General features: G+C 46.4%; 1 protein-coding gene across 1 annotated transcript in view; it reads left to right on the top strand.

Moving 5' to 3' along the window:
• Dnah8 (dynein axonemal heavy chain 8) overlaps positions 1-18854 on the top strand; it is a 248314-nt gene that overhangs the window by 483 nt on the left and 228977 nt on the right. Inside the window, exons 2-5 of the mRNA XM_021186523.1 lie at positions 7388-7906; positions 8017-8151; positions 14043-14127; positions 15669-15820. Coding sequence (XP_021042182.1) covers positions 7433-7906; positions 8017-8151; positions 14043-14127; positions 15669-15820 — 846 coding nt within the window. The 5' untranslated portion in view covers positions 7388-7432. The remainder of the gene's footprint in view (positions 1-7387; positions 7907-8016; positions 8152-14042; positions 14128-15668; positions 15821-18854) is intronic.

An 18854-nucleotide genomic window follows, 5' to 3' on the forward strand; every position in this document is an offset into this window, starting at 1 on the left:
GAGGGAGGGAGGGAGGGAGGGAGGGAGAGGTTCAAAGGACCAAACCAAACCAAACCAGGGCTGACGCCATGGCTCAGCATTTAAGAGTACTTGCTGGTTTTGCTGAGGGCCAGAGTGGTGTTCCCAGCGCCTATGTTCGGAGCATAGGCATGTGGAGACTGTTCAGGCTCTTCTGGCCTTCACAGGCGCGTGCACGTATTTGCCCTTGCTTGCAGGAACACACACACACACACACACACACACACACACACACACACACACCCTTCCTTTCAGGCTTGTTTTCCATTCTTATGCTTAATAGCAATTCTCCCACAGCTCAAACTTCTCATCACAGAATTCACCTAAATTGCTGAGCTAGCTGTGGCTTTTCTGGCTTCCCTGCCTTTGTCCCCCAACAGGACCCACCTTCTTCACTTCTGCATAGACCATACCCCTCTTCCTTCCTTTTCTTCTGTTAATTTATTTTATGACTCCGGGTGCTTTGTCTGCACGTATATCTGTGTACTACCTGCATGCCTGGTACCCACAGATGCCAGAAGAGGGCATCAGATCCCTTCAAACCGGGGTAATAACCGATTGTGAGCCACCCTGTGGGTGCTGGGAATCAATCTAGGTCCTCTGGAGGAGCCACCAGTGCTCATAATTGCTGAGCCATCTCTCCAGCCCCTGGATCCAACAGTCTATTGACATTAACCCACGCTGGCTGTATTTAACAGTGCATCTTGCCAGTTAGCTGCTTTCCTTTAGAGGGGCTCTTTACTTTGAGGTGTAGCTGTGAGATCAAAGAGAAACTGGGGACTAATGGCTAACTGCGGTGCCTATTAGCATACCAAATAGGCTAATTGTGTAGCATGTTAGCTTCCCACTCTCAACCTGTGTTCCCACTCTCAACATCACAAATACCCATTGCAGAGTCCATGCTGGTATACTGGCTCTTCACACCATGCCCCCTACCCTAAACTTCTCCCCCTCAAGGGGCTTGCCTTCCCTCAGCTTCTCTTTACTGCCATTTTAGCTATGTTCCTCACAGACCCCTCTTGGGCCCCTCTCCTTTGTCTTCCTCTAGATCTTCCTGTTTCTCTCTTGTCCCCGCTTCTCCCTCCCCTCCTCTCTTCCCATCCCATTCAGTCTACTGGCCATCTTTAGTCTATTACTTTCTCCCCCAGCTCTGGACTCTTCCACATGCCTCTGGCGCGGTTCTCCTTCATATTTATAATAAAAATTTTCTTCTCAACCATACCTCGGAGCAGTCATGCTCCAACAAGAGCCACAGCACCCAAACACGCAGAGGACTCACAAACACCGGGAAAGAATTAATGTAGTCACAGTTGGGGATGCGGAAATGGGTACCAGAGAAAACAGTGGGATGTTATTGACTCTGTGTGCAGCCTGCTCCTCCAAATTATGGGGCCTTTCTATTTTCTGTTACTTCTGAAAATGACCAGGAGGTAATGTTATAGGAGTTCTCTGAACTTCCAAATTAGAATTGAGAGTGGGGATTGGATGGGATTATATGTGGTAAAAGGTGAACAATTCCCTATTTGTGCTGTGTTATGTTTTTTCTTTTCTTTCTCTCTCTCTCTCTCTCCCTTTTTTTTTTTTTTTTTTTTTACCTTTTTCCTGGACTCAGTGTGTAGACCAGGCTGGCCTCGAACTCACAGAGATTCACCTGCCTCTTCCTCCTGAGTGAGTGCTGGGATGAAAGGCTGTGCCTCTGCCCCAGGCTATGTTGTATTCCTGAGGTCAGTAGAGTGTGAATGCTTGAGATAAACTCTTAGAGAATTTTAGGTCCAATTTTTTTTTCTTCAAGATTTATTTAGTTATTTCCTGTATGTGAGTACACTGTTGCTGTCTTCAGACACACCAGAAGAGGGCATGGGATCCCCATTACAGATGGTTGTGAGCCACCAGGTGGTTACTGGGAATTGAACTCAGGACCTTTGGAAGAACAGTCGGTGCTCTTAACCTCTGAGCCATCTCTCCAGGCCTTAGGTCCAAATTTTTAATTTAAGTTTTAATTATTTTATTTGCTGCAGGGCATTAAGCCTTCGGCCTTGCATACAGAATTCATCACAAGTATATTATCACCAGCATTTTAATAAATTTTAATTTTTTGTTGCACTCTCTGTGTGTGTGTGTGTGTGCGCGCGCATGTGCCTGTGAGTGACACAGCACCTACATAGGCCTCAGAGGACAACTCTCACGGTTCAGTTCTCTTGCTTTACTATGTAGATCCCAGAGATCAGACTCAGGTCCTCAGGCCTCCTGTCAAATCTTCTTTTCCAGATGAGCTATCTTGCCAGTCTTAGACCTGACATTTTAAGTCCTAAGAAATGTGGAGAAACAATAAGCATACACATTCCATACTACTGTGTGTAACATACACATAACACAGGTAATAGCATGTATACACTGTTTAAAAGTACACAGGAAGTCATAATACTGAAAAATAAGCCTCTCTCTAGTCTCTTTCACTCAAAGTGACAATTGCTAGTAATTAACTTTGTTTCCTCTTTAAACAGCTTATCACTGCATTTTAAAACTAAACAAGCATCAGAGAAGTGCAATTTTATGCAGTTTTATACATGCAGCATACATTTGTGTCATCACACAGTGAAAAGCTGCTAAGAAAAAAAAATTTGCCAGTGGTGCATTTATATATTTTTAATTTAATTTTTAATATTTATTTATTGAAACAGGGTTTCACTGCATAGCTCTGACTATCCTAAAACTCACTCTGTAGACAAGGCAGGCTACACTGGAACTCACAGAGATCCCCCTGCCTCTGCCTCATTAGTGCTGGGATTAAAGGTGAGTACCACCATGGCCAACTTAATGAGAGCATTATTTATTTATGTATTTCTTTTTTTTAAAAGATTTACTTATTTATTTTATGTATGTGAGTACACTATAGCTGTACAGATGGTTGTGAGCCTTCGTGTGGTTGTTGGGAATTGGATTTTAGGACCTCTGTTCACTCAGGTTGGCCCTGCACCCTGTAGCTGACTTCAGACACTCCAGAAGAGGGAGTCAGATCTCATTACAGATGGTTGTGAGCCACCATGTGGTTGCTGGGATTCGAACTCAGGACCTTCGGAAGAGCAGTCAGTGCTCTTATACTCTGAGCCATCTTGCTAGCCCTATTTATGTATTTCTTTACTTATTTGTTTGTTTATTTAGTACATTCACACACAAATATATAAAGCACATAGTAAATTCATTTGTATTTACTGAGGTTTTTCTTTCCCTTTTCAATTACACAACCTACTAAAAGTTTCAGTACAGTTTTGAGAAGATTTATATATTTGTGTGTGTGTGTGAGTCTGTGTGTGCGTGTGTGTGTGTAAGAGAGAGAGAGAGAGAGAGAGAGAGAGAGAGAGAGAGAGAGAGAGAGAGAGGAGGGGAGGAAGGGAGGGAGAGAGGGACAGGGAGAGGGACAGGGAGAGACAGACTCTTTAGGTGCTTGTGGAGTTCAGAAGGCGACTCTGGATCCCCTGCAACCCGAGTTACAAGTAGTTGTGAGCCACCATGTACAAGCTGAGAGTTAACCTCAATTCTCTGTAAGCACAGTCAATGTTCTTAACCACGAACCCATCTCTCCAACACCCAGAGGAGAATTTGAAGTAGCAATGTGGAATGATTGATGTAAGTTTGGAAGGATCCCTACACGGACTGGAGAGTTGGCTCAGTGGTTAGAGCACTGGATCCTCTTGAGGAGGACTGAGGTTTGATTCCCAGCACTCACGCTCATGGCGGCCTGCAGGGCTCCAGTCCCAGGGATCTGTAGTCCTCTTCTGAGATCTGCAGGCACCAGGGATGCGTGTGGTGAACAAACATACCTGTAAGCCAGAACACGGATGCACATACAAATAACAAAATAAATAAATCTAGAATAAGATTAAGTCATTAATTAGAAAAGAAAGATCACTGTTGTCTACTCAAGTCACTGGGAAAGACCCATGACCGCTCTGAATGCTTATTACCGCCAAAGTGTGCAGTCGAAATCAGCATGTTTGAAAGCCTCCTGTCGTGCCCAGCTCGGAAAGCACATGTACACAGGTCTCAGTGGTCAAAAACCACCAGAGGATAAACTGTGTTGGGCAATAATGCTTTCCCGAAAATTTTAAAAATTGAATGTGTGCTTCCCCCTGAAAAACAGTGTTCATTTGGAGATGGGAAACTCATTGAGATTTATTACATACTGATTTCTTAGCGTGTAGTATGACAATCAATTTTAGCTTTTCTTTGAAGTGTAAATAATAACAGCTAATTAAAAGAAACTGCAAATCATTTGAGAATAATAGTTCTTTTCTCCCTGTTCCTCCTCTTTCTCTTCTTCCTCTCTCTCTCTCTGTGACAAAAAAAAAAAAAAAAAAAATCTTGCTTTATAGCCCTGAAATATGCTATGTGGAGCAAGCTGGCCTCAAATTGTAGCAGTCGTTGTCCTCAGCCATGTGGGTGCTGAGCTTGGGAGTGTGTCTCTGTGTCTAGCCTGGAGAATAATAGGTTTTCGCTTCTCCCATTCTTTTGTGGAACTGGGGATTAACCTGGGACCTCATGCATGTCAGTCAAGCGCTCCACATTCCTAGTATGAGAGTTCTTTTTCATTTGTTTATTTGTTTTGTTTTTTTTTTCGAAACAGGGTCTCCACACAGCCCTGGGTATCCTAGAACTCATTCTATAGAGATCAGGCTAGCCTGACACTCACAGAGCTCCATCTGCCTTCCTCAGTGTACTGAGATTAAAGGCATGTGCCACCGTTCCCAGGGTCTGAGAGGTCTTGCTTGTGATTTTTGTTTTCTCTTGGGACTTCTGAAACAGATTCTCCCTGTAAAACACAGGCTGGCTTTGAACTTAAGATCTTGTTGCCTTAACCTCTTTAATGCTAGGATGATAAACGTGTGCTATCACACTTGACCAAATGTCTAAACAGTCGGAGCCACTTTTGTTTGGTTCATTTTAAGATTTTATGTTTGTATATGAAATGCTTTGGCTGCATGGTTGTCAGTGTATCATGTGCATACACCTGTCAAGGTTAGGTTAGAAAAGGGCGTTAGATTCACTGTGATTGGGCCTAGCGGTAGTGTGTGGCACCATGCGAGTGCTGGAAACTGGGCAGCCAGCACTCTTAAACACTGAGCCATCTCTGGTTGGTTTAAGTTTAATTACATATCTGTGTGTATGTGCATGTGAATGTGGGTGCTCAGGGAGCCCAGAAGGGAGCACTTACTCCCCTGGATTACAGGCCATTATAAACCACACAACGTGGATGATAAAAAGGGAGTCATGTTCTCTGCAAGAGCTGAATCTGCTGCTAACCACTGAGCCCATGATCTAGTCCTTTGACAGAACCTTTCTGGGAATCCAAACTCCAGCCCTACGGTTTTTTCAGAAAGTGCTCTAACTGCTTAGCCCAGTCCCTATTTATTTATATTCGAGATGGGGTCTTGGAAAAGTAACTTTCATTCACCTGATGTAGTTGTCTCCAAGGCTTAATGCCTCCGTTGGCTAACCTAAACCCAGTCCTGGAAGCTTCTAGCCTCCATACAATCTTATCTAGGCCTAGAAGGTTTTCAGCCTCTGAGACTTAATGCTGAATAAGCTCACCGTTTCTAGATCTTTCTGAATGAATTCTTGTTGAGTAGTCAACTCAGCTGTTGGGGCTCAAACTCCTTTGCATGCTGCTGACTGATTCCATCTGGCTTCTCTCAGCCCCTCCTGAATTGCTCTGCTTGGCCTCATACTAACGTTGGCAATGTGTTCTAAGCTTCTGGCTCCTCATTCTCAGGTTCATTCTGTCTTGACCTGTATCTAGCTTGTTCTCGCTACAACCTGCCTCCGTACAACTGTCCCAGGAAAACGGTCTCCTTCTTTCTCTTTCTGCACTGCTCTCTAGTAGCTTCCCTTTCCTCTCTCTCATGAGAGTTGGGCTTATCCTATTCTGTCAAAATCTACCTCTGATTCATCACTTTGTCTGCCACTCAGTTAGACATCACTTTCAAACATGGTTGCATGCTGGGCATGGTGGCGCAGGCCTTTAATCCCAGCACTTGGGAGGCAGAGGCAGATGGAATTCTTAGTTCGAGGCCAGCCTGGTTTACAAAGTGAGTTCCAGGACAGCCAGGGCTATACAGAGAAATCCTGTCTTGAAAAACCAAAACCAAACAAACAAACAAAAAACCCATGGCTGCTTCCTTCTACAAACTACCTTTACCTTCATTGTTTGGGATGAAAGGTGTGTACTAAGAGCATGTCTGTATTCCAGCCAGAGGGATTAAAGATGCATGCTAAGGAGCCACATCACTACTAGAGACAAGTATTTTTCGGCAAATGACACAGTCTTGGGGTTCAAGTATGATAGAATATCCTGCAACAGGGTCTCACTATAGTTCAGGTTGGTCTCATATTCATTTTGTATCTGAGGGTTACCTTGACCTTTGAATCCACCCTCATCTACATCCCAAATTATATTACAGGCCACTACCACTGCCTTATGGCTCACTTAATTTTTAAAACCACTATATAAAGCAGCAGGATTCATAACAGCATTTTATTTATTTATTTATTTTGGTTTTTGAGACAGGCTTTCTCTGTATAGCCCTGGCTGTCCTGGAACTCACTTTGTAGACCAGGCTGGCCTCAAACTCAGAAATCAGTCTGCCTCTGCCTCCTGAGTGCTGGGATTAAAGGCATGCGCCACCACGCCCGGCTCACAACAGCATTTTAATGACCCAATTCTGAAATGGTATAGTTTTCTAATACCAAAGCAAAATCAAGTGAGCACTTAGCATTGAGAAAAACAAAACAAATGTATGCGTCTGTTGTCACCTTTAAAAATCCCCCTCTTTAGGCTTGAAACCTTAACTTGTGCAGATACTGTGGTAAAGAAGTAGATGATTTTGTTAACTGTCTAGCTTTAAGGTGTCCTACTGTGCTCTCTGCTGCTTTGATAAACCCCATGATCAAAAGCTACTTGAGGAACAAAGGGTTTATTTCATATTTTCAGATCACAGTTCACCACTGAGGGAAGTCAGGGCAGGATCTCAAACAACAGCGCTGGTAGAGACCATGAGTGAAAGCTGCTTACCGACAGCAGTCTTGCCTGTTTCTAGTCTTAGGATGAACTACCTTTCCTATACAGCCCTGGCCCAGCAGCCTAGGGATGGTAGCACCCACAGTGGACCCTTTACCATCAATTAACAACCAGGAAACTGTTCTACAAACATGCCCACAGGCCAATCTGATATAGATAACTCCTCAGTTGAGATCCCCTCTACCCAAAGTGTGTCAAGCCAATGACCAAGATAAGGCATCATTGGGAGAAATAAAAACACCCAATGGTCAAGTTATTTGCACACTTCTTAAGGAAAATGCTTTCTAATTCTAGATTTCGGCGTTGAAGCTCTTCTGCTGAAGAAAACTACATTGAGAAATGGAGTCTGAGGAAGGCAACGCAGAGCCACCCACTCCGAGTGAAGAGGCTCCTCCTCCAGTTGTAGAGGAAGCTCCGCCCCCTCCCCCTCCTGAAGACACTGCCCCTCCCCCTCCCGAGGAGCAGGCCCCGCCCCCTGAGGGGGATGCTGCCCCGCCCCCCACAGGAGATGACTTCCAACTCACTGTGGAAGGAGAAGCTCCGCACCCCGAGGATACAGACCCCACGCTCCTGTCTGAGCAGGGTCCTGCTACTTCCGTGACTGACTATAGGAGTCTGATTCCCTCAGATGAGGAGATAGCACTGCAGGAGGATGAGGAGTCTGGCCAGGCCAGGGTCCGGGCGAGGCACACCCCTAGGCCTGCACAGTCCGTGCTGTCAGATGGGCTTTCCCAGTCTTCCCGGCGGCCCTCCAAATTCCGCCGAAGTATGACTGGCATCCCAAACCTCCAGGAGACCCTCAAAGAGAAACAGGTTTGCAGCTGATAGGGCATGCCGTGGGAAACCCCCCGAGACTTTCCATTGTTTGAAAAGACATTTCTCCATACTTCCATTTTTTTAAAATATGTTTTCACTTCTTTTAGGCAAGATTTAGAGAAGCCAGGGAAAACAGGAAAATGAAAATTGACCCCTCGTATAAATACATATTTGAAATTCTAGGAGAAAAGCTTGGGCTGGACTTAGTAACCGTGGAAGAACTAATTTTGGATTGCCCGTCGGTAAGCTGAAGTCGTGCCCGAATTTGTCTCGTTTTCCCCTTTGTTTTGGGGTGTGAACGAGTGTGTGTGTGTGCGCGCACGCGCGCGCGGGCGGGCACACAGGAGCGTGTTTGCGCATGGGCTGATGGTGCCTTCCTTTCCCACCCTCCACCCCGGAGATGTGTGTATTAGACAAGAGGCGCCATAGTGCACAATTAGCTGGAGACAGGCTGTGGTTTACCAGGTCACCAAAGTTCCCCACTATAACATACCTTGTGGTCAAGGCTGGCTTTATAGAGGTGAGCTGTGGTGCCACACAGCCTCCTGGGTTTGGTTTATTGATCTAATGCAGTCGTCTTGATAGAATTCTTCTTCCCACTACTTTTCTTTTTCTATCTTTTTTCTCTTCTTCCTTCTCTGCACCTTTTCTTCTTCCCCTCTTCTTGTGATTTTTAGTTACTCCTCCTCCCTCTCCTCTGCTTCCCCTCCTCTTTCTTCTCACACATCCTCCTCCTTTTCAAGAAATACCTTCTCCTCGATAATCTTTTGCTTCCTCTTCCTCCTCCTCCTCCTCCTCTCTCCTCCTGTGGTAGGAGGGAATCTACCCCAGAACTTAATACACATGCTAGACAACTACCTTATACCTGAGCCACCACCCTCCAGTCATCTTGAAGTTCTCATGCCCTTCATGTTCATTTTGCCCCAGCCATGCCGATTTTTCAGGCAGCCTTGGCTATCAGCAACATTGTTACCTTAACAATAAGCGAGATCTTTTCTGACATTCTCAAGCTGTGTTATAATGTCCTCCCTTCCTAATGCCTAGCTGGGCTCCTGTGGTATCTCTGGTAACATGCCTTCCTACACTCCACATAGAGGCCAATGGAGCCTATGGCCATCAGATGAAAGGAAAGCCAGTTTCAGAAAAGGGATTGCTCTATAGGTCTCTCCACCATCCCTGTACTTGCTGAAGGAGGAAAGCAGATGGGTTGAATAACCTTGCTTTCACCTGGAAATTGGTAGGCTGTGCTGGCAACCTCCAGATTGGAAGCCTAGCACCTTTGCTAGAGGCACAGCCACAGAGATTGGGGCCTGCCCATTGCCTCCAGGGGAGGAGGACAGCTGTGGCTGCGTGGGGTGGGATTGCAGGGATGGAGAGCCAGCTTTAGGGATCGCCAGTTGGATTTTCGAACTGGTGTTCCCGGTTTGGAGACTTTGTCGTGCTAGCACGAGAACAGGCGTTTGTGGGTGCGGACCTTTTGTATTACTGCTCTCCTGTTGCTGGGATAAAATACTGAGACCAAAAGCAACATTGAGAATAAAGGTTTCCTCTTGGTTTATAGCTCCTGGCATGCTGACAGGAGCAGGAAGTGCCTGGTCTCATTTTTATCCACCTACTGGAAGCAAACAGAACAGGAATTATGGCCAGGCTGGAAACTCCATTCATTTAACCTCCCCAAATAGCATCATCAACTGGGGACCAAATGTTCAAAGTTGCGAGGCTCTGGTCAGTTCTCATTCAAAGCCTGTGTCGGAGTTAGCGTTTCATTGCTGTGAACAGACACCATGGCCAAGGCTACTCTTATAAGGACAATATTCAACTGGGGCTGGCTTACAGGTTCAGAAGTTCAGTCCATTATCATCAATGCGGGAGCATGGCAGCATCCAGGCAGGCATGGCGCAGGAGGAGCTGAGAGTTCTACATCTTCATCTGAAGGCTGCTAGTAGAATATTCCAGGCAGATAGGAGGAGGGCCTTAAAGCCCATGCCCACAGTGACACACCCACTCCAACAAAGCCATACCCATGTCAACAAGACCACACCCACTCCAACAGGGTGATAACCTTCTCAGAGTGCCACATCCTGGGCCTAGCATATACAAACCATCACAGCCTGTCACCTTCTATTTGCCATTCCTGAAGTGTATCTCACCATTTGTGTCCATATGGCTAGGTGCAGCCTCTAAGACCCCCATGAATGAAGTCAGACACTGCTTAGGGCACAGGAAATAGGAAATGTGGATATGAACAGAAGTGTCAAACCAGAGCAGGCACTTCCTTGTGAGTTGTGTTAAGCCTTGGTGGAGGGAAGACAGTGTAACCTTGGGGAAACTGAAGTAAGGCTAAGAGATTAGGTTAGTGCTCATTTGCCTGGAGGGACAAAGCAATGAGAAAAACTGGCATTGAAGGGACTGCTATTGGCTCAAGACACCCCGAGAGCAAGTTCTCAGCTCATAGGAGATTTGTTTGCCCCAGAGGGGCAAAGCACAGGGAATGAGACAAAGACAAGAGATAGAGGAGGAGGGAGAAGGGGAAGGGGGGTAATTATGCTGGGGTAGGGGGACTGATGGACAAGGACTGCCTCTAGATAGAGAGAGACCCAGCTTATTAAGGTAAAAGGGGAAATCTCATGTTAGGACAAGGTGTTTAATTTTAATTGGGCATGTTAATTAGATGAGCCAAAGGGAGCTTTTGATTGCTAGACTTCAATATTTTCCTCACTGGACCTTGGTAATCAGCCTCAGGAGGAGGAAGTTGCCAAATAAGAGACTAGACCTTGGTGGCTAGCTTTAGGAATGTAATCTAGTAGTTTTTAGCTAGACCTAGGGGATGGGGGAGAAGGGCAAGATCTGCCAGAGCCGTGTTTAGCCAGTCTGAGTCCCTGCAGGCATCAAGTTGAGGTCCAGGTGAATAAGATGCTAAACTTGGTGTGGAAGGAATTAATAATCCTAGCTAGCCTGTATAAAAGATACACAATCTAGGCATTTTATTTATAAGCCAAAAGCCTAGAATGGGCAGGCTTGGAGCTATAAAAAATGTATTCCCCCAAGTCCCTTGTTCCTTGCTGCTTCTTCGGGTCACATGCTGATGGTCTCTTGCGCGTGCCCAACTGGCCAGCAAGAATGATCCTTCCGCACACGTTTATTGGGAGAGCTTGATTGCAGAGGCGAAGTGACCCCAAGCCCAGAACTGGTGCTGCTTATATAGGCCTAGGAGAGGCGTGCCTCACACCCGGATTGGTTGTGCTTGGGTTATGATTTTCACCTCATTTGCATGCCTATATCTGATTGGTTAACTTGTCTCTCATCTGATTGGTTAACTTGTCTCTCATCTGATTGGTTAACTTGTCTCTCATCTGATTGGTTAATTTTGGTTAATTCTCAAAACCTCATCTTGGCAAAAGAACCTTTACTGCCTATGTATGAGTGGTGGCCAGCAGTAGCCAACTGCCACTCTGCAACGGCACATGTGGCTTCCCACAATGGTCCATCTCCTCTCCTGGCAGTCTCCTCCACCTCCTCCATCTTTCTCCTTTCCTCCTCCTCGTCTTCCTCTTCCTCCTCCTCTACCTGCAACCCCCTCACTCTCCTCAAGTCCCTCCTTTCTCCCACCACAGCCCAATCACAGGCTCTGGCCTTTTATTGGCCAGTTAACCTGGGAAGCAAGGTTCATATAACATCACTTGGTGTATGTGAGGATCTGCTCCTGTGGGTGTGGGTGGGGCGGGGCTGGGGTGGGGAACCACATCTTGAGAAGCAAGAAGCCAATTGTTAGCATTAGAATGCAAGCAGCACAAGACCAACCCTAGTGTGTTAGTGATCTTCACTGCTGCTGTGATTGGATTCCTATTAAGGGAGGGAGGATTCATCCGTGCTCACCAGTTTAAGGGTCCGACCACTGCAGGCAAGGCACGGTGGCAGGAACCCGAGGTGGCAGGCAGGTCACATTGCATCTGCAGTCTGTCTGGAAGCACAGAACAGAGAGAAAGTGGGGTCAGGTTATAACCCTCCCACACCCCCCCAAGGCCTGCTCCCCACTGACATCTTCTATCTACTGAGGGTTTCTATAACCTTCTGGGATAGCACTAACAACTGGGGACCTAGTGTTATGGATCAAGGCCATGGAGGACACTGTACATTTAAACCATAACAGTTTGGGTAGTATAAATGGGAAAACGGTACATAGCCTTGCCTCAAGCTCTTGATGGCTATCCTCAGCCTCCTTAGGATGGCCATGGGCGTGAACCATCATGGCTAACCATGAAATCTTACCTCTCTCATGGACTGGCAGTGGCTGGAGAGACCATGACACTATTTCTCTACAGTGTAAAGGCCAGAGATGACTCTGCAGAGTCCACATAAAAAACAACAACAACAAAAAAAACAGGTATAGGCCGGGCAGTGGTGGTGCACACCTTCAATCCCAGTATTCGGTAGGCAGAGGCAGGCAGATTTCTGAGTTCAAGGCCAGCCTGGTCTACAGAGTGAGTTCCAAGACAGCCAGGGCTGTACAGAGAAACCCTGTCTTGAAAAACCAAAACAAAAAACAAACAAACATAAAAGCCAGGCATAGTGGAGTGGAAACAGGCAGATGCCCGTAGCTGGCTGGGCAGCCATTGGAGCCTTATGTAATGACATCCAGGTCAGCCTGACTCAAACCAAAAGAACGACTCCTCAACAAAAACGAGGTGGACTATGCCAGAGAAATGACAACCTAGGTTTACCTTTGATCTCCCAGGCACTTGCATGCACCTGAGCGTGTAAGCACCCGCGCGCGCGCGCGCGCACACACACACACACACACACACACACACACACACACACACACACACCTCTACCTTCCCAAACCACCCACCCACCCAACCGGTCAACCAACAAACCCACTGTGCTGGATGGTTTTCGTCAACTTTATCCAAACCTAGACACAGAAGAAATCTCAATTGAGGAATAGCATCCATCCGGTTGGCCTATGAGCATGTCTGAGGGAGGGACATTTTCTTGATGGCTGATTAATGGAGGAGGGCCCAGCCTGTGCAAGAAAGGTAGCTGAACAAACAGGAAGCAAGCCAGTAAGCAGTAGTAATGACTTCATGGTCTCTGCTCCAGTTCTGGCCTCCAAGTTCCTGCCTTGCTGTCCTCAGGGATGGGCTGTAACCTATGAAGGGACACTTCAAGTTGCTTTTGGTCATGGTATTTACCATGGCAACAGAAAGCCCACAAGGACACTATCATAGTTAGGGTTTTACTGCTGTGAACAGACACTATGACCAAGGCAAGTCTTATAAACGACATTCAATTGGGCCTGGCCTACAGGTTCAGAGGTCCAGTCCATTATCATCAAGGCGGGAACATGACAGCATCCAGGCAGGCATGGTGCAGGAGGAGCTGAGAGTTCTACATCTTCATCTGAAGGCTGCTAGCAGGATACTGGCTTCCAGGCAACTAGGATGAGGGTCTTAAGCCCACACCCACAGTGACACACCTACTTCAACCAGGCCCCAACCTCTAAACGGTGCCACTCCTAGGGCCAAGCATATACAAACCATCATAGACACTAAGAAGTAAAATTCACTTATATTTCCCGTCCATTAGGATAATGAAGTTAGTTTAGTTGCTAATCTTTTCTCATATGTTCCTGCTTTCCAGTGTTGCCTGCCCCACCAGGTTTCTTCCTCTTCCTTCTCCTCCTCCTCCTCTTCTCCATCATCATTATTGTTTTGGATTTTGTTTTTCAAAACAGAGGTTTCTCTGTGGAGCCCTGGCTAGCCTAGAACTTGCTCTGTAGCCCAGGCTGGCCTCAAACTCAGAGATCTGCCCGCCTCTGCCTCCTGAGTGCTGGGATTAAAGGCGTGCGCCACCACCATCACCCGGCTTTTACTTTTTAGTTTTGAGAGAGGATCTCTCAAAATTGCCTAGGCTGGTCATGAATTCACTCTGTGTTCCAGGCAGACCTTGAGCCTGTGATCCTCCTGCCTCGGCTTCTCGAGAAGCTAGGATTATAGACCTACGCTACAGACCCTTTGGGAAGGTCTTTGAGTCTCACTTTATTTGAAAGGGGACATTGATGAGCGACGCGGGGCAGCAGCACAGGAGTCATTTCATTTTATTGATCCTTGTCTTTTCTTTCATTTAACAGCTGGATCCGTTCACCAGCTTTTTTGAGAAAGGTGGCTGTAAGACGCTGAAGTTTTTGTACCAGGAAGGAGAAGTGCCCGGTTTTGGTAAGGATGTTTTATGAGGGGACCTCTGCTTGAAGTGAGCTGATTAATGTTGAAGTGCCGCCTCTTTTTCCTTTCCACTTTCACAGGAAAACTTGACCAGAAATCTGTGTTTAAAAACAAATTTTCAGGCGGATTTCTGAGTTCAAGGCCAGCCTGGTCTACAAAGTGAGTTCCAGGACAGCCAGGGCTACACAGAGAAACCCTGTCTCAAAAAACCAAAAAAAAAAAAAAAAAAAAAAAAAAAAAAAAAAACAAACCAAAAACCAAAAACCAAAAAACAAAACAAAACAATTTTTTTTGGAGGGGTTGGAGAAGTGGCTCATTATCTGTTAAAAGCACTTGCCGCTCTTGCAAGGGGACCCTGGTTTCAAATCCCAGCACCCACGTGGTGGCTCACAACCATCTGTGAGTCCAGTCCCAGGGAGTCTGAAGCCTTCTTGTGCCGTCCACTGGCATGGTATGCATGCCTAAACAGGCATACATGCTGCTCTAACACTTGTAGACATTAAAACAAATCCTTAAAAACATTATCTTAAGAACACTCGGGGGGGGGGGGGTGGCTGGAGAGATGGCTCAGCAGTTAAGAGCACTGACTGCTCTTCCGGAGGTCCTGAGTTCAATTCCCAGCAACCACATGGTGGCTCACAACCATCTGTAATGAGATTGGATGCCCTCTTCTGGTGTGTCTGAAAACAGCTACAGTGCACTCATATACATAAAATAAATAAATGATTCTTTTAAAAAAAAAAAAAAGGAACACTCGGGGACATCAGGATGGCTTAGTCAGGCAAAGGCGCCAACCTCTAAGCCTGCTGGTGTTGACCCACGTGGTGAGAGAACCGGCCCTTGCAGGTTTGTCTTCTGACCTCCAGATGCATGGCTTGACACCTATGTGGGTAAGCACTCAATAAATGGCAATAAAACCCCCGTTTTGAGATTCAATAATTTCAGACATTGCTGTCATGCTTAGGAAGAGATAGCCGAGACACCAGTCTCTATTGGGAGTTACTTTTCTGTTACACTTTAATTGCTCTTTTCTGGAACAGGTGGGCCATTTTGTCTGTATGTGTTCAGACGGCTAGAAGTAGGCACGGTGCCTCTCTGGAGCCCAGCAGTTGCTCCTTGTGGCCCCGGCTCAATGTCTTGTGGCATCTGCTGCCATTTAGTTGCAACATCTGGCTTTCCTATATTAGGCCTAAGATAATTATCACACAAACAGGTTACTATACCTTGTTTCAATAACTGATACTTGGGTTGACCATTTAGTCTTAGACTACTTGTAAAATACTGGGGTGTGTGTGTGTGTGTGTGTGCGTGTGCTGGTGTGCATTCAGGTGCATTTGCACACATGTATATGGGTTATAGAGGTGGGGGACAACCTTAGGTGGTGTCTTAAGGAGCGCTACCCACCTCCTTAGGAATGGGTTCTTGCGTTGGCTTCGAGCTTGCTATTAGGCTAGTTTGGCTGGTCATGAAGCGGTCACTTACTGTGTTGGCTCAGTTCCGTGAGTTTATGCTCAGGTCTTGCTGTTTGTTTCCAGAATGTGGTCGAACGATTACGGGAGTCCCCAAAGGGGGTAAAATGATGAAGATTTATGTAGACAATGCAGCTCCGGACAAGCTGAAAGAGCTGTGCTTATTTTTCGTCCGCTGTCGTAATGATGTTGCCATAAATTCCAAAACCATTTATGAGGTACGTTTTAAAACAAAGGCAGCTTTTCACATTCCCCCAGTCCCTTTTCTCGCCTTTCCTGTTCGCCAGACTGACATGGGTTCCAAGAAAATGATGTTATTTGTATTCTTAAAGAGACTAAGGTATCGACTGTAGCATCCTAGAGATACTGACTTTGAAAGTTTGTTTTGAAAGGAAACTTGGAAGGTTTATGTTTTTGAGACAGGATCTCATATAGCCCAGGCTGGCCTCAAGCACAACACACACACACACACACACACACACACACACGTACACATGTATGCACATGCACGCACAGAGAGAGAAGGGAAGGGGTGGGAGGGAGAGGAGAGAGGGAGAGCAGGTGTGTATCACTGTTTCACTCTGCTTTCTGTTCCTGTAATAAAATACTGCCCAAAAGCAACCTGGGAAAGAAAGGGTTTATTTCCCTCCCACTTCCAGATCACAGTACAGCCCTGAGCAAAGTAAAGCCAGGACTTGAAGCAGAGACCATGGGGGGCGGAGCGAGTGTGCAAGCGCTGCTTATCGGCTTGCTCCCCCAAGGCTTGCTCAGCTGCTCTCTCTCATGTAAGGCAGGGCCATCTGCCTAGGGGTGGCCCAGTGGATTGGACCCTCCCACATCAATTAATCCAGAAAATGGCTCTCACACGTGCCCACAGGCCAATCTGCTCGATGAAGTTCCTCAGCTGAGCTTCCTTCTCCTCGGGCAACTCTGGCTTCTGTCACCTTGACAAAAACAGCCTCCAGCCCTAAAGTTTATGATTTCTTCTGAATGGTCTGTAGGGATGGATTCAGTTTTGTTCATAACAGTTACTACACCTACTCTTGTTTAGTATTTTAAAGTTTTAGACCGTTTAGGAGAAGAAAGAACTGACGTAGGGTCTAGACATTGCTAACCTCATGCAGGAAAGGCCGGACCGCAGAATAGAAGCAGCAGGCAGTGTGACGTAGACCAGAATTGACCTCTACGCCTCATTGCTGGCAATTGCTGCTCCCTTTGGCAAGTGACTTCTCCCTCTCTGAGACACAGGCATGCCTGACCCTCTTTGTGGGATAGCTGTGAGACCTCAGAAAGATCAATTCTTGCTCTATGGCCCAGCTTACCGTAGATTCTCACAAAGCATCCATCCACTCTCTTTACCGTTCTTAGTGGGCCTTGCTTCTTACTTGAGTGGGACTTGCAATGAATCCTGTGTAGTTTGGCTTCTTTCCGGTTTGTGAGGAAAGATGGCCTGAAGGGAGGTGGTGAAGAGAGGTGGAGAGTCATTCCCCATGGGCCCTTGCGGGTACTTCCCTGCATCTCTGGTGCTGGGTGAGACCTCTGCAGCTAATTCATGAGGAATCTGCCCTTCCCCCTCCCTCACTCGGCTTGTTCTTTCCAAACTCTTGTTGCTTTACCAGGCCATCTCTGTGTGTGGACAAATGTTCAGTCTGTTATCAATTGTAGTAATGCTCTCTTCAGTTAATCTTTGGGTCAGTCTGCTATGTTTAATAATTTAGACTCTTCTGTCTCCTTCCCCTCCCCTCCCGTCCCGTCCCCTCCCCTCCCCTTTCACCTTTCTTCTTACCCCTCTCCTTCCTCTCCCCCTCCCTCCCCTTCCACTCCTTCTCTTCCCTTCTTTCTGTTCTGAGGACCACATCCCTGACTTTGCCTCTGCTAGCCATAGACTCTCCTCGACCACACCTCCAGCTCTCTTTTCTCTGTTTCTGGACAGAGAGTCTCGTTATGTTACCCAGGCTGGCTTTGAACCACTGGGCTCCAGTAAACCTGCCTCAGCCTCTTGAGTAGCGGCCGGCAATTATAATTGTCTGCAACCATACCACGCTTACACTTTAGGTTTTTTTTAAAAGCATCTCAATTATGCACATGGTATAAAGAAGAATAGGTTCTTTGAGGCTTGGGCTGCAGGGCTGACTCTCTCTACCCCACTCTCCGGAAGCAATTCTTAAGTCTGTTAAAAGGGGATGGGGGGTTGGCTCTTAGAGAGGACCTGAATTAAGTTCTCAGCACCCACCTTGGTTGGCCCATAACCACTTGTAACTCCAGACTCGGGGAATCAGATATTGCCCAGTGATGGCAGGCCTACATACATGTGCATATGTTTAAAAACATGATACAAATGTAAAGGTCTCTGTTAGAGTAATCTTTAATTTACCACCACATTGCTACATTGAGTTCTGTAAGTTTCTTTTAACCTTTTTATGCATCATATGTAGGCTTTCCTCTATAAATAAGAATTATGTTCAAAACCAAACCAAACCAAACAACAGCAACAACAAAAACCCCAAACCAGGGTCTCACTATGTGTAGCCCTGGAACTCATTCTGTAGATCAAGCTGGCCTTAAACTCAGAGATCCACCTGCCTCTGCCTCCCAAATACTGGCATTAAAGACATGTATCCCCATGCCTGGAAATTTTAAATCTTTTAAAGAACTCTCTGGCCCTTCATCCTTTCCCCCCTCTCTCCCTTCTTCTGATGTAATTATTATATTCCATACTGCTTAGAATAAGCAGTTGGTTCATATTGTAACTATGCACATGCAATCACAGTGGAGGCAAGATCATGTACCAGTGGTTTTCAAAGCCATGGCAAGCAGGAAGAAGGGCGTTTCCATTTGGGGCATACAGAAAAGGGGCCAGGGTAAGACACAGCCCAAAGACAAGTCCTCAATGACCCGCTTCCTCCAACCAGCCCCCAGCCCCTACTTTGAACCACTTCCAGTCTTTATCCCCTTCCTGGTCTGCCCCCCCCCCCACATCCCTTCTTTATATAATGGCCTCATTACAAAGGAATTAGTCTGTGTATTAGATCAGAGTCTTCACGAGATAATCCTCTATGGAAACACCATCCGATATACACCCAGAGGCACACTTCACTAACCAACCCCCTGGGAATCTCTCAACTCAACCACAAGGATTACCCATCATCCTTAACAAATCTATTTTCATGGCACAAGTGCACCTTATACCTGTATCATGAAATGTCCAGATGTGAGCGGCTCAGTTGCCCCTTTCCCATGCCTCGGCTAGGA

Source organism: Mus caroli, chromosome 17, assembly GCF_900094665.2.
Source record: "Mus caroli chromosome 17, CAROLI_EIJ_v1.1, whole genome shotgun sequence".
NCBI lineage: Eukaryota > Metazoa > Chordata > Mammalia > Rodentia > Muridae > Mus > Mus caroli.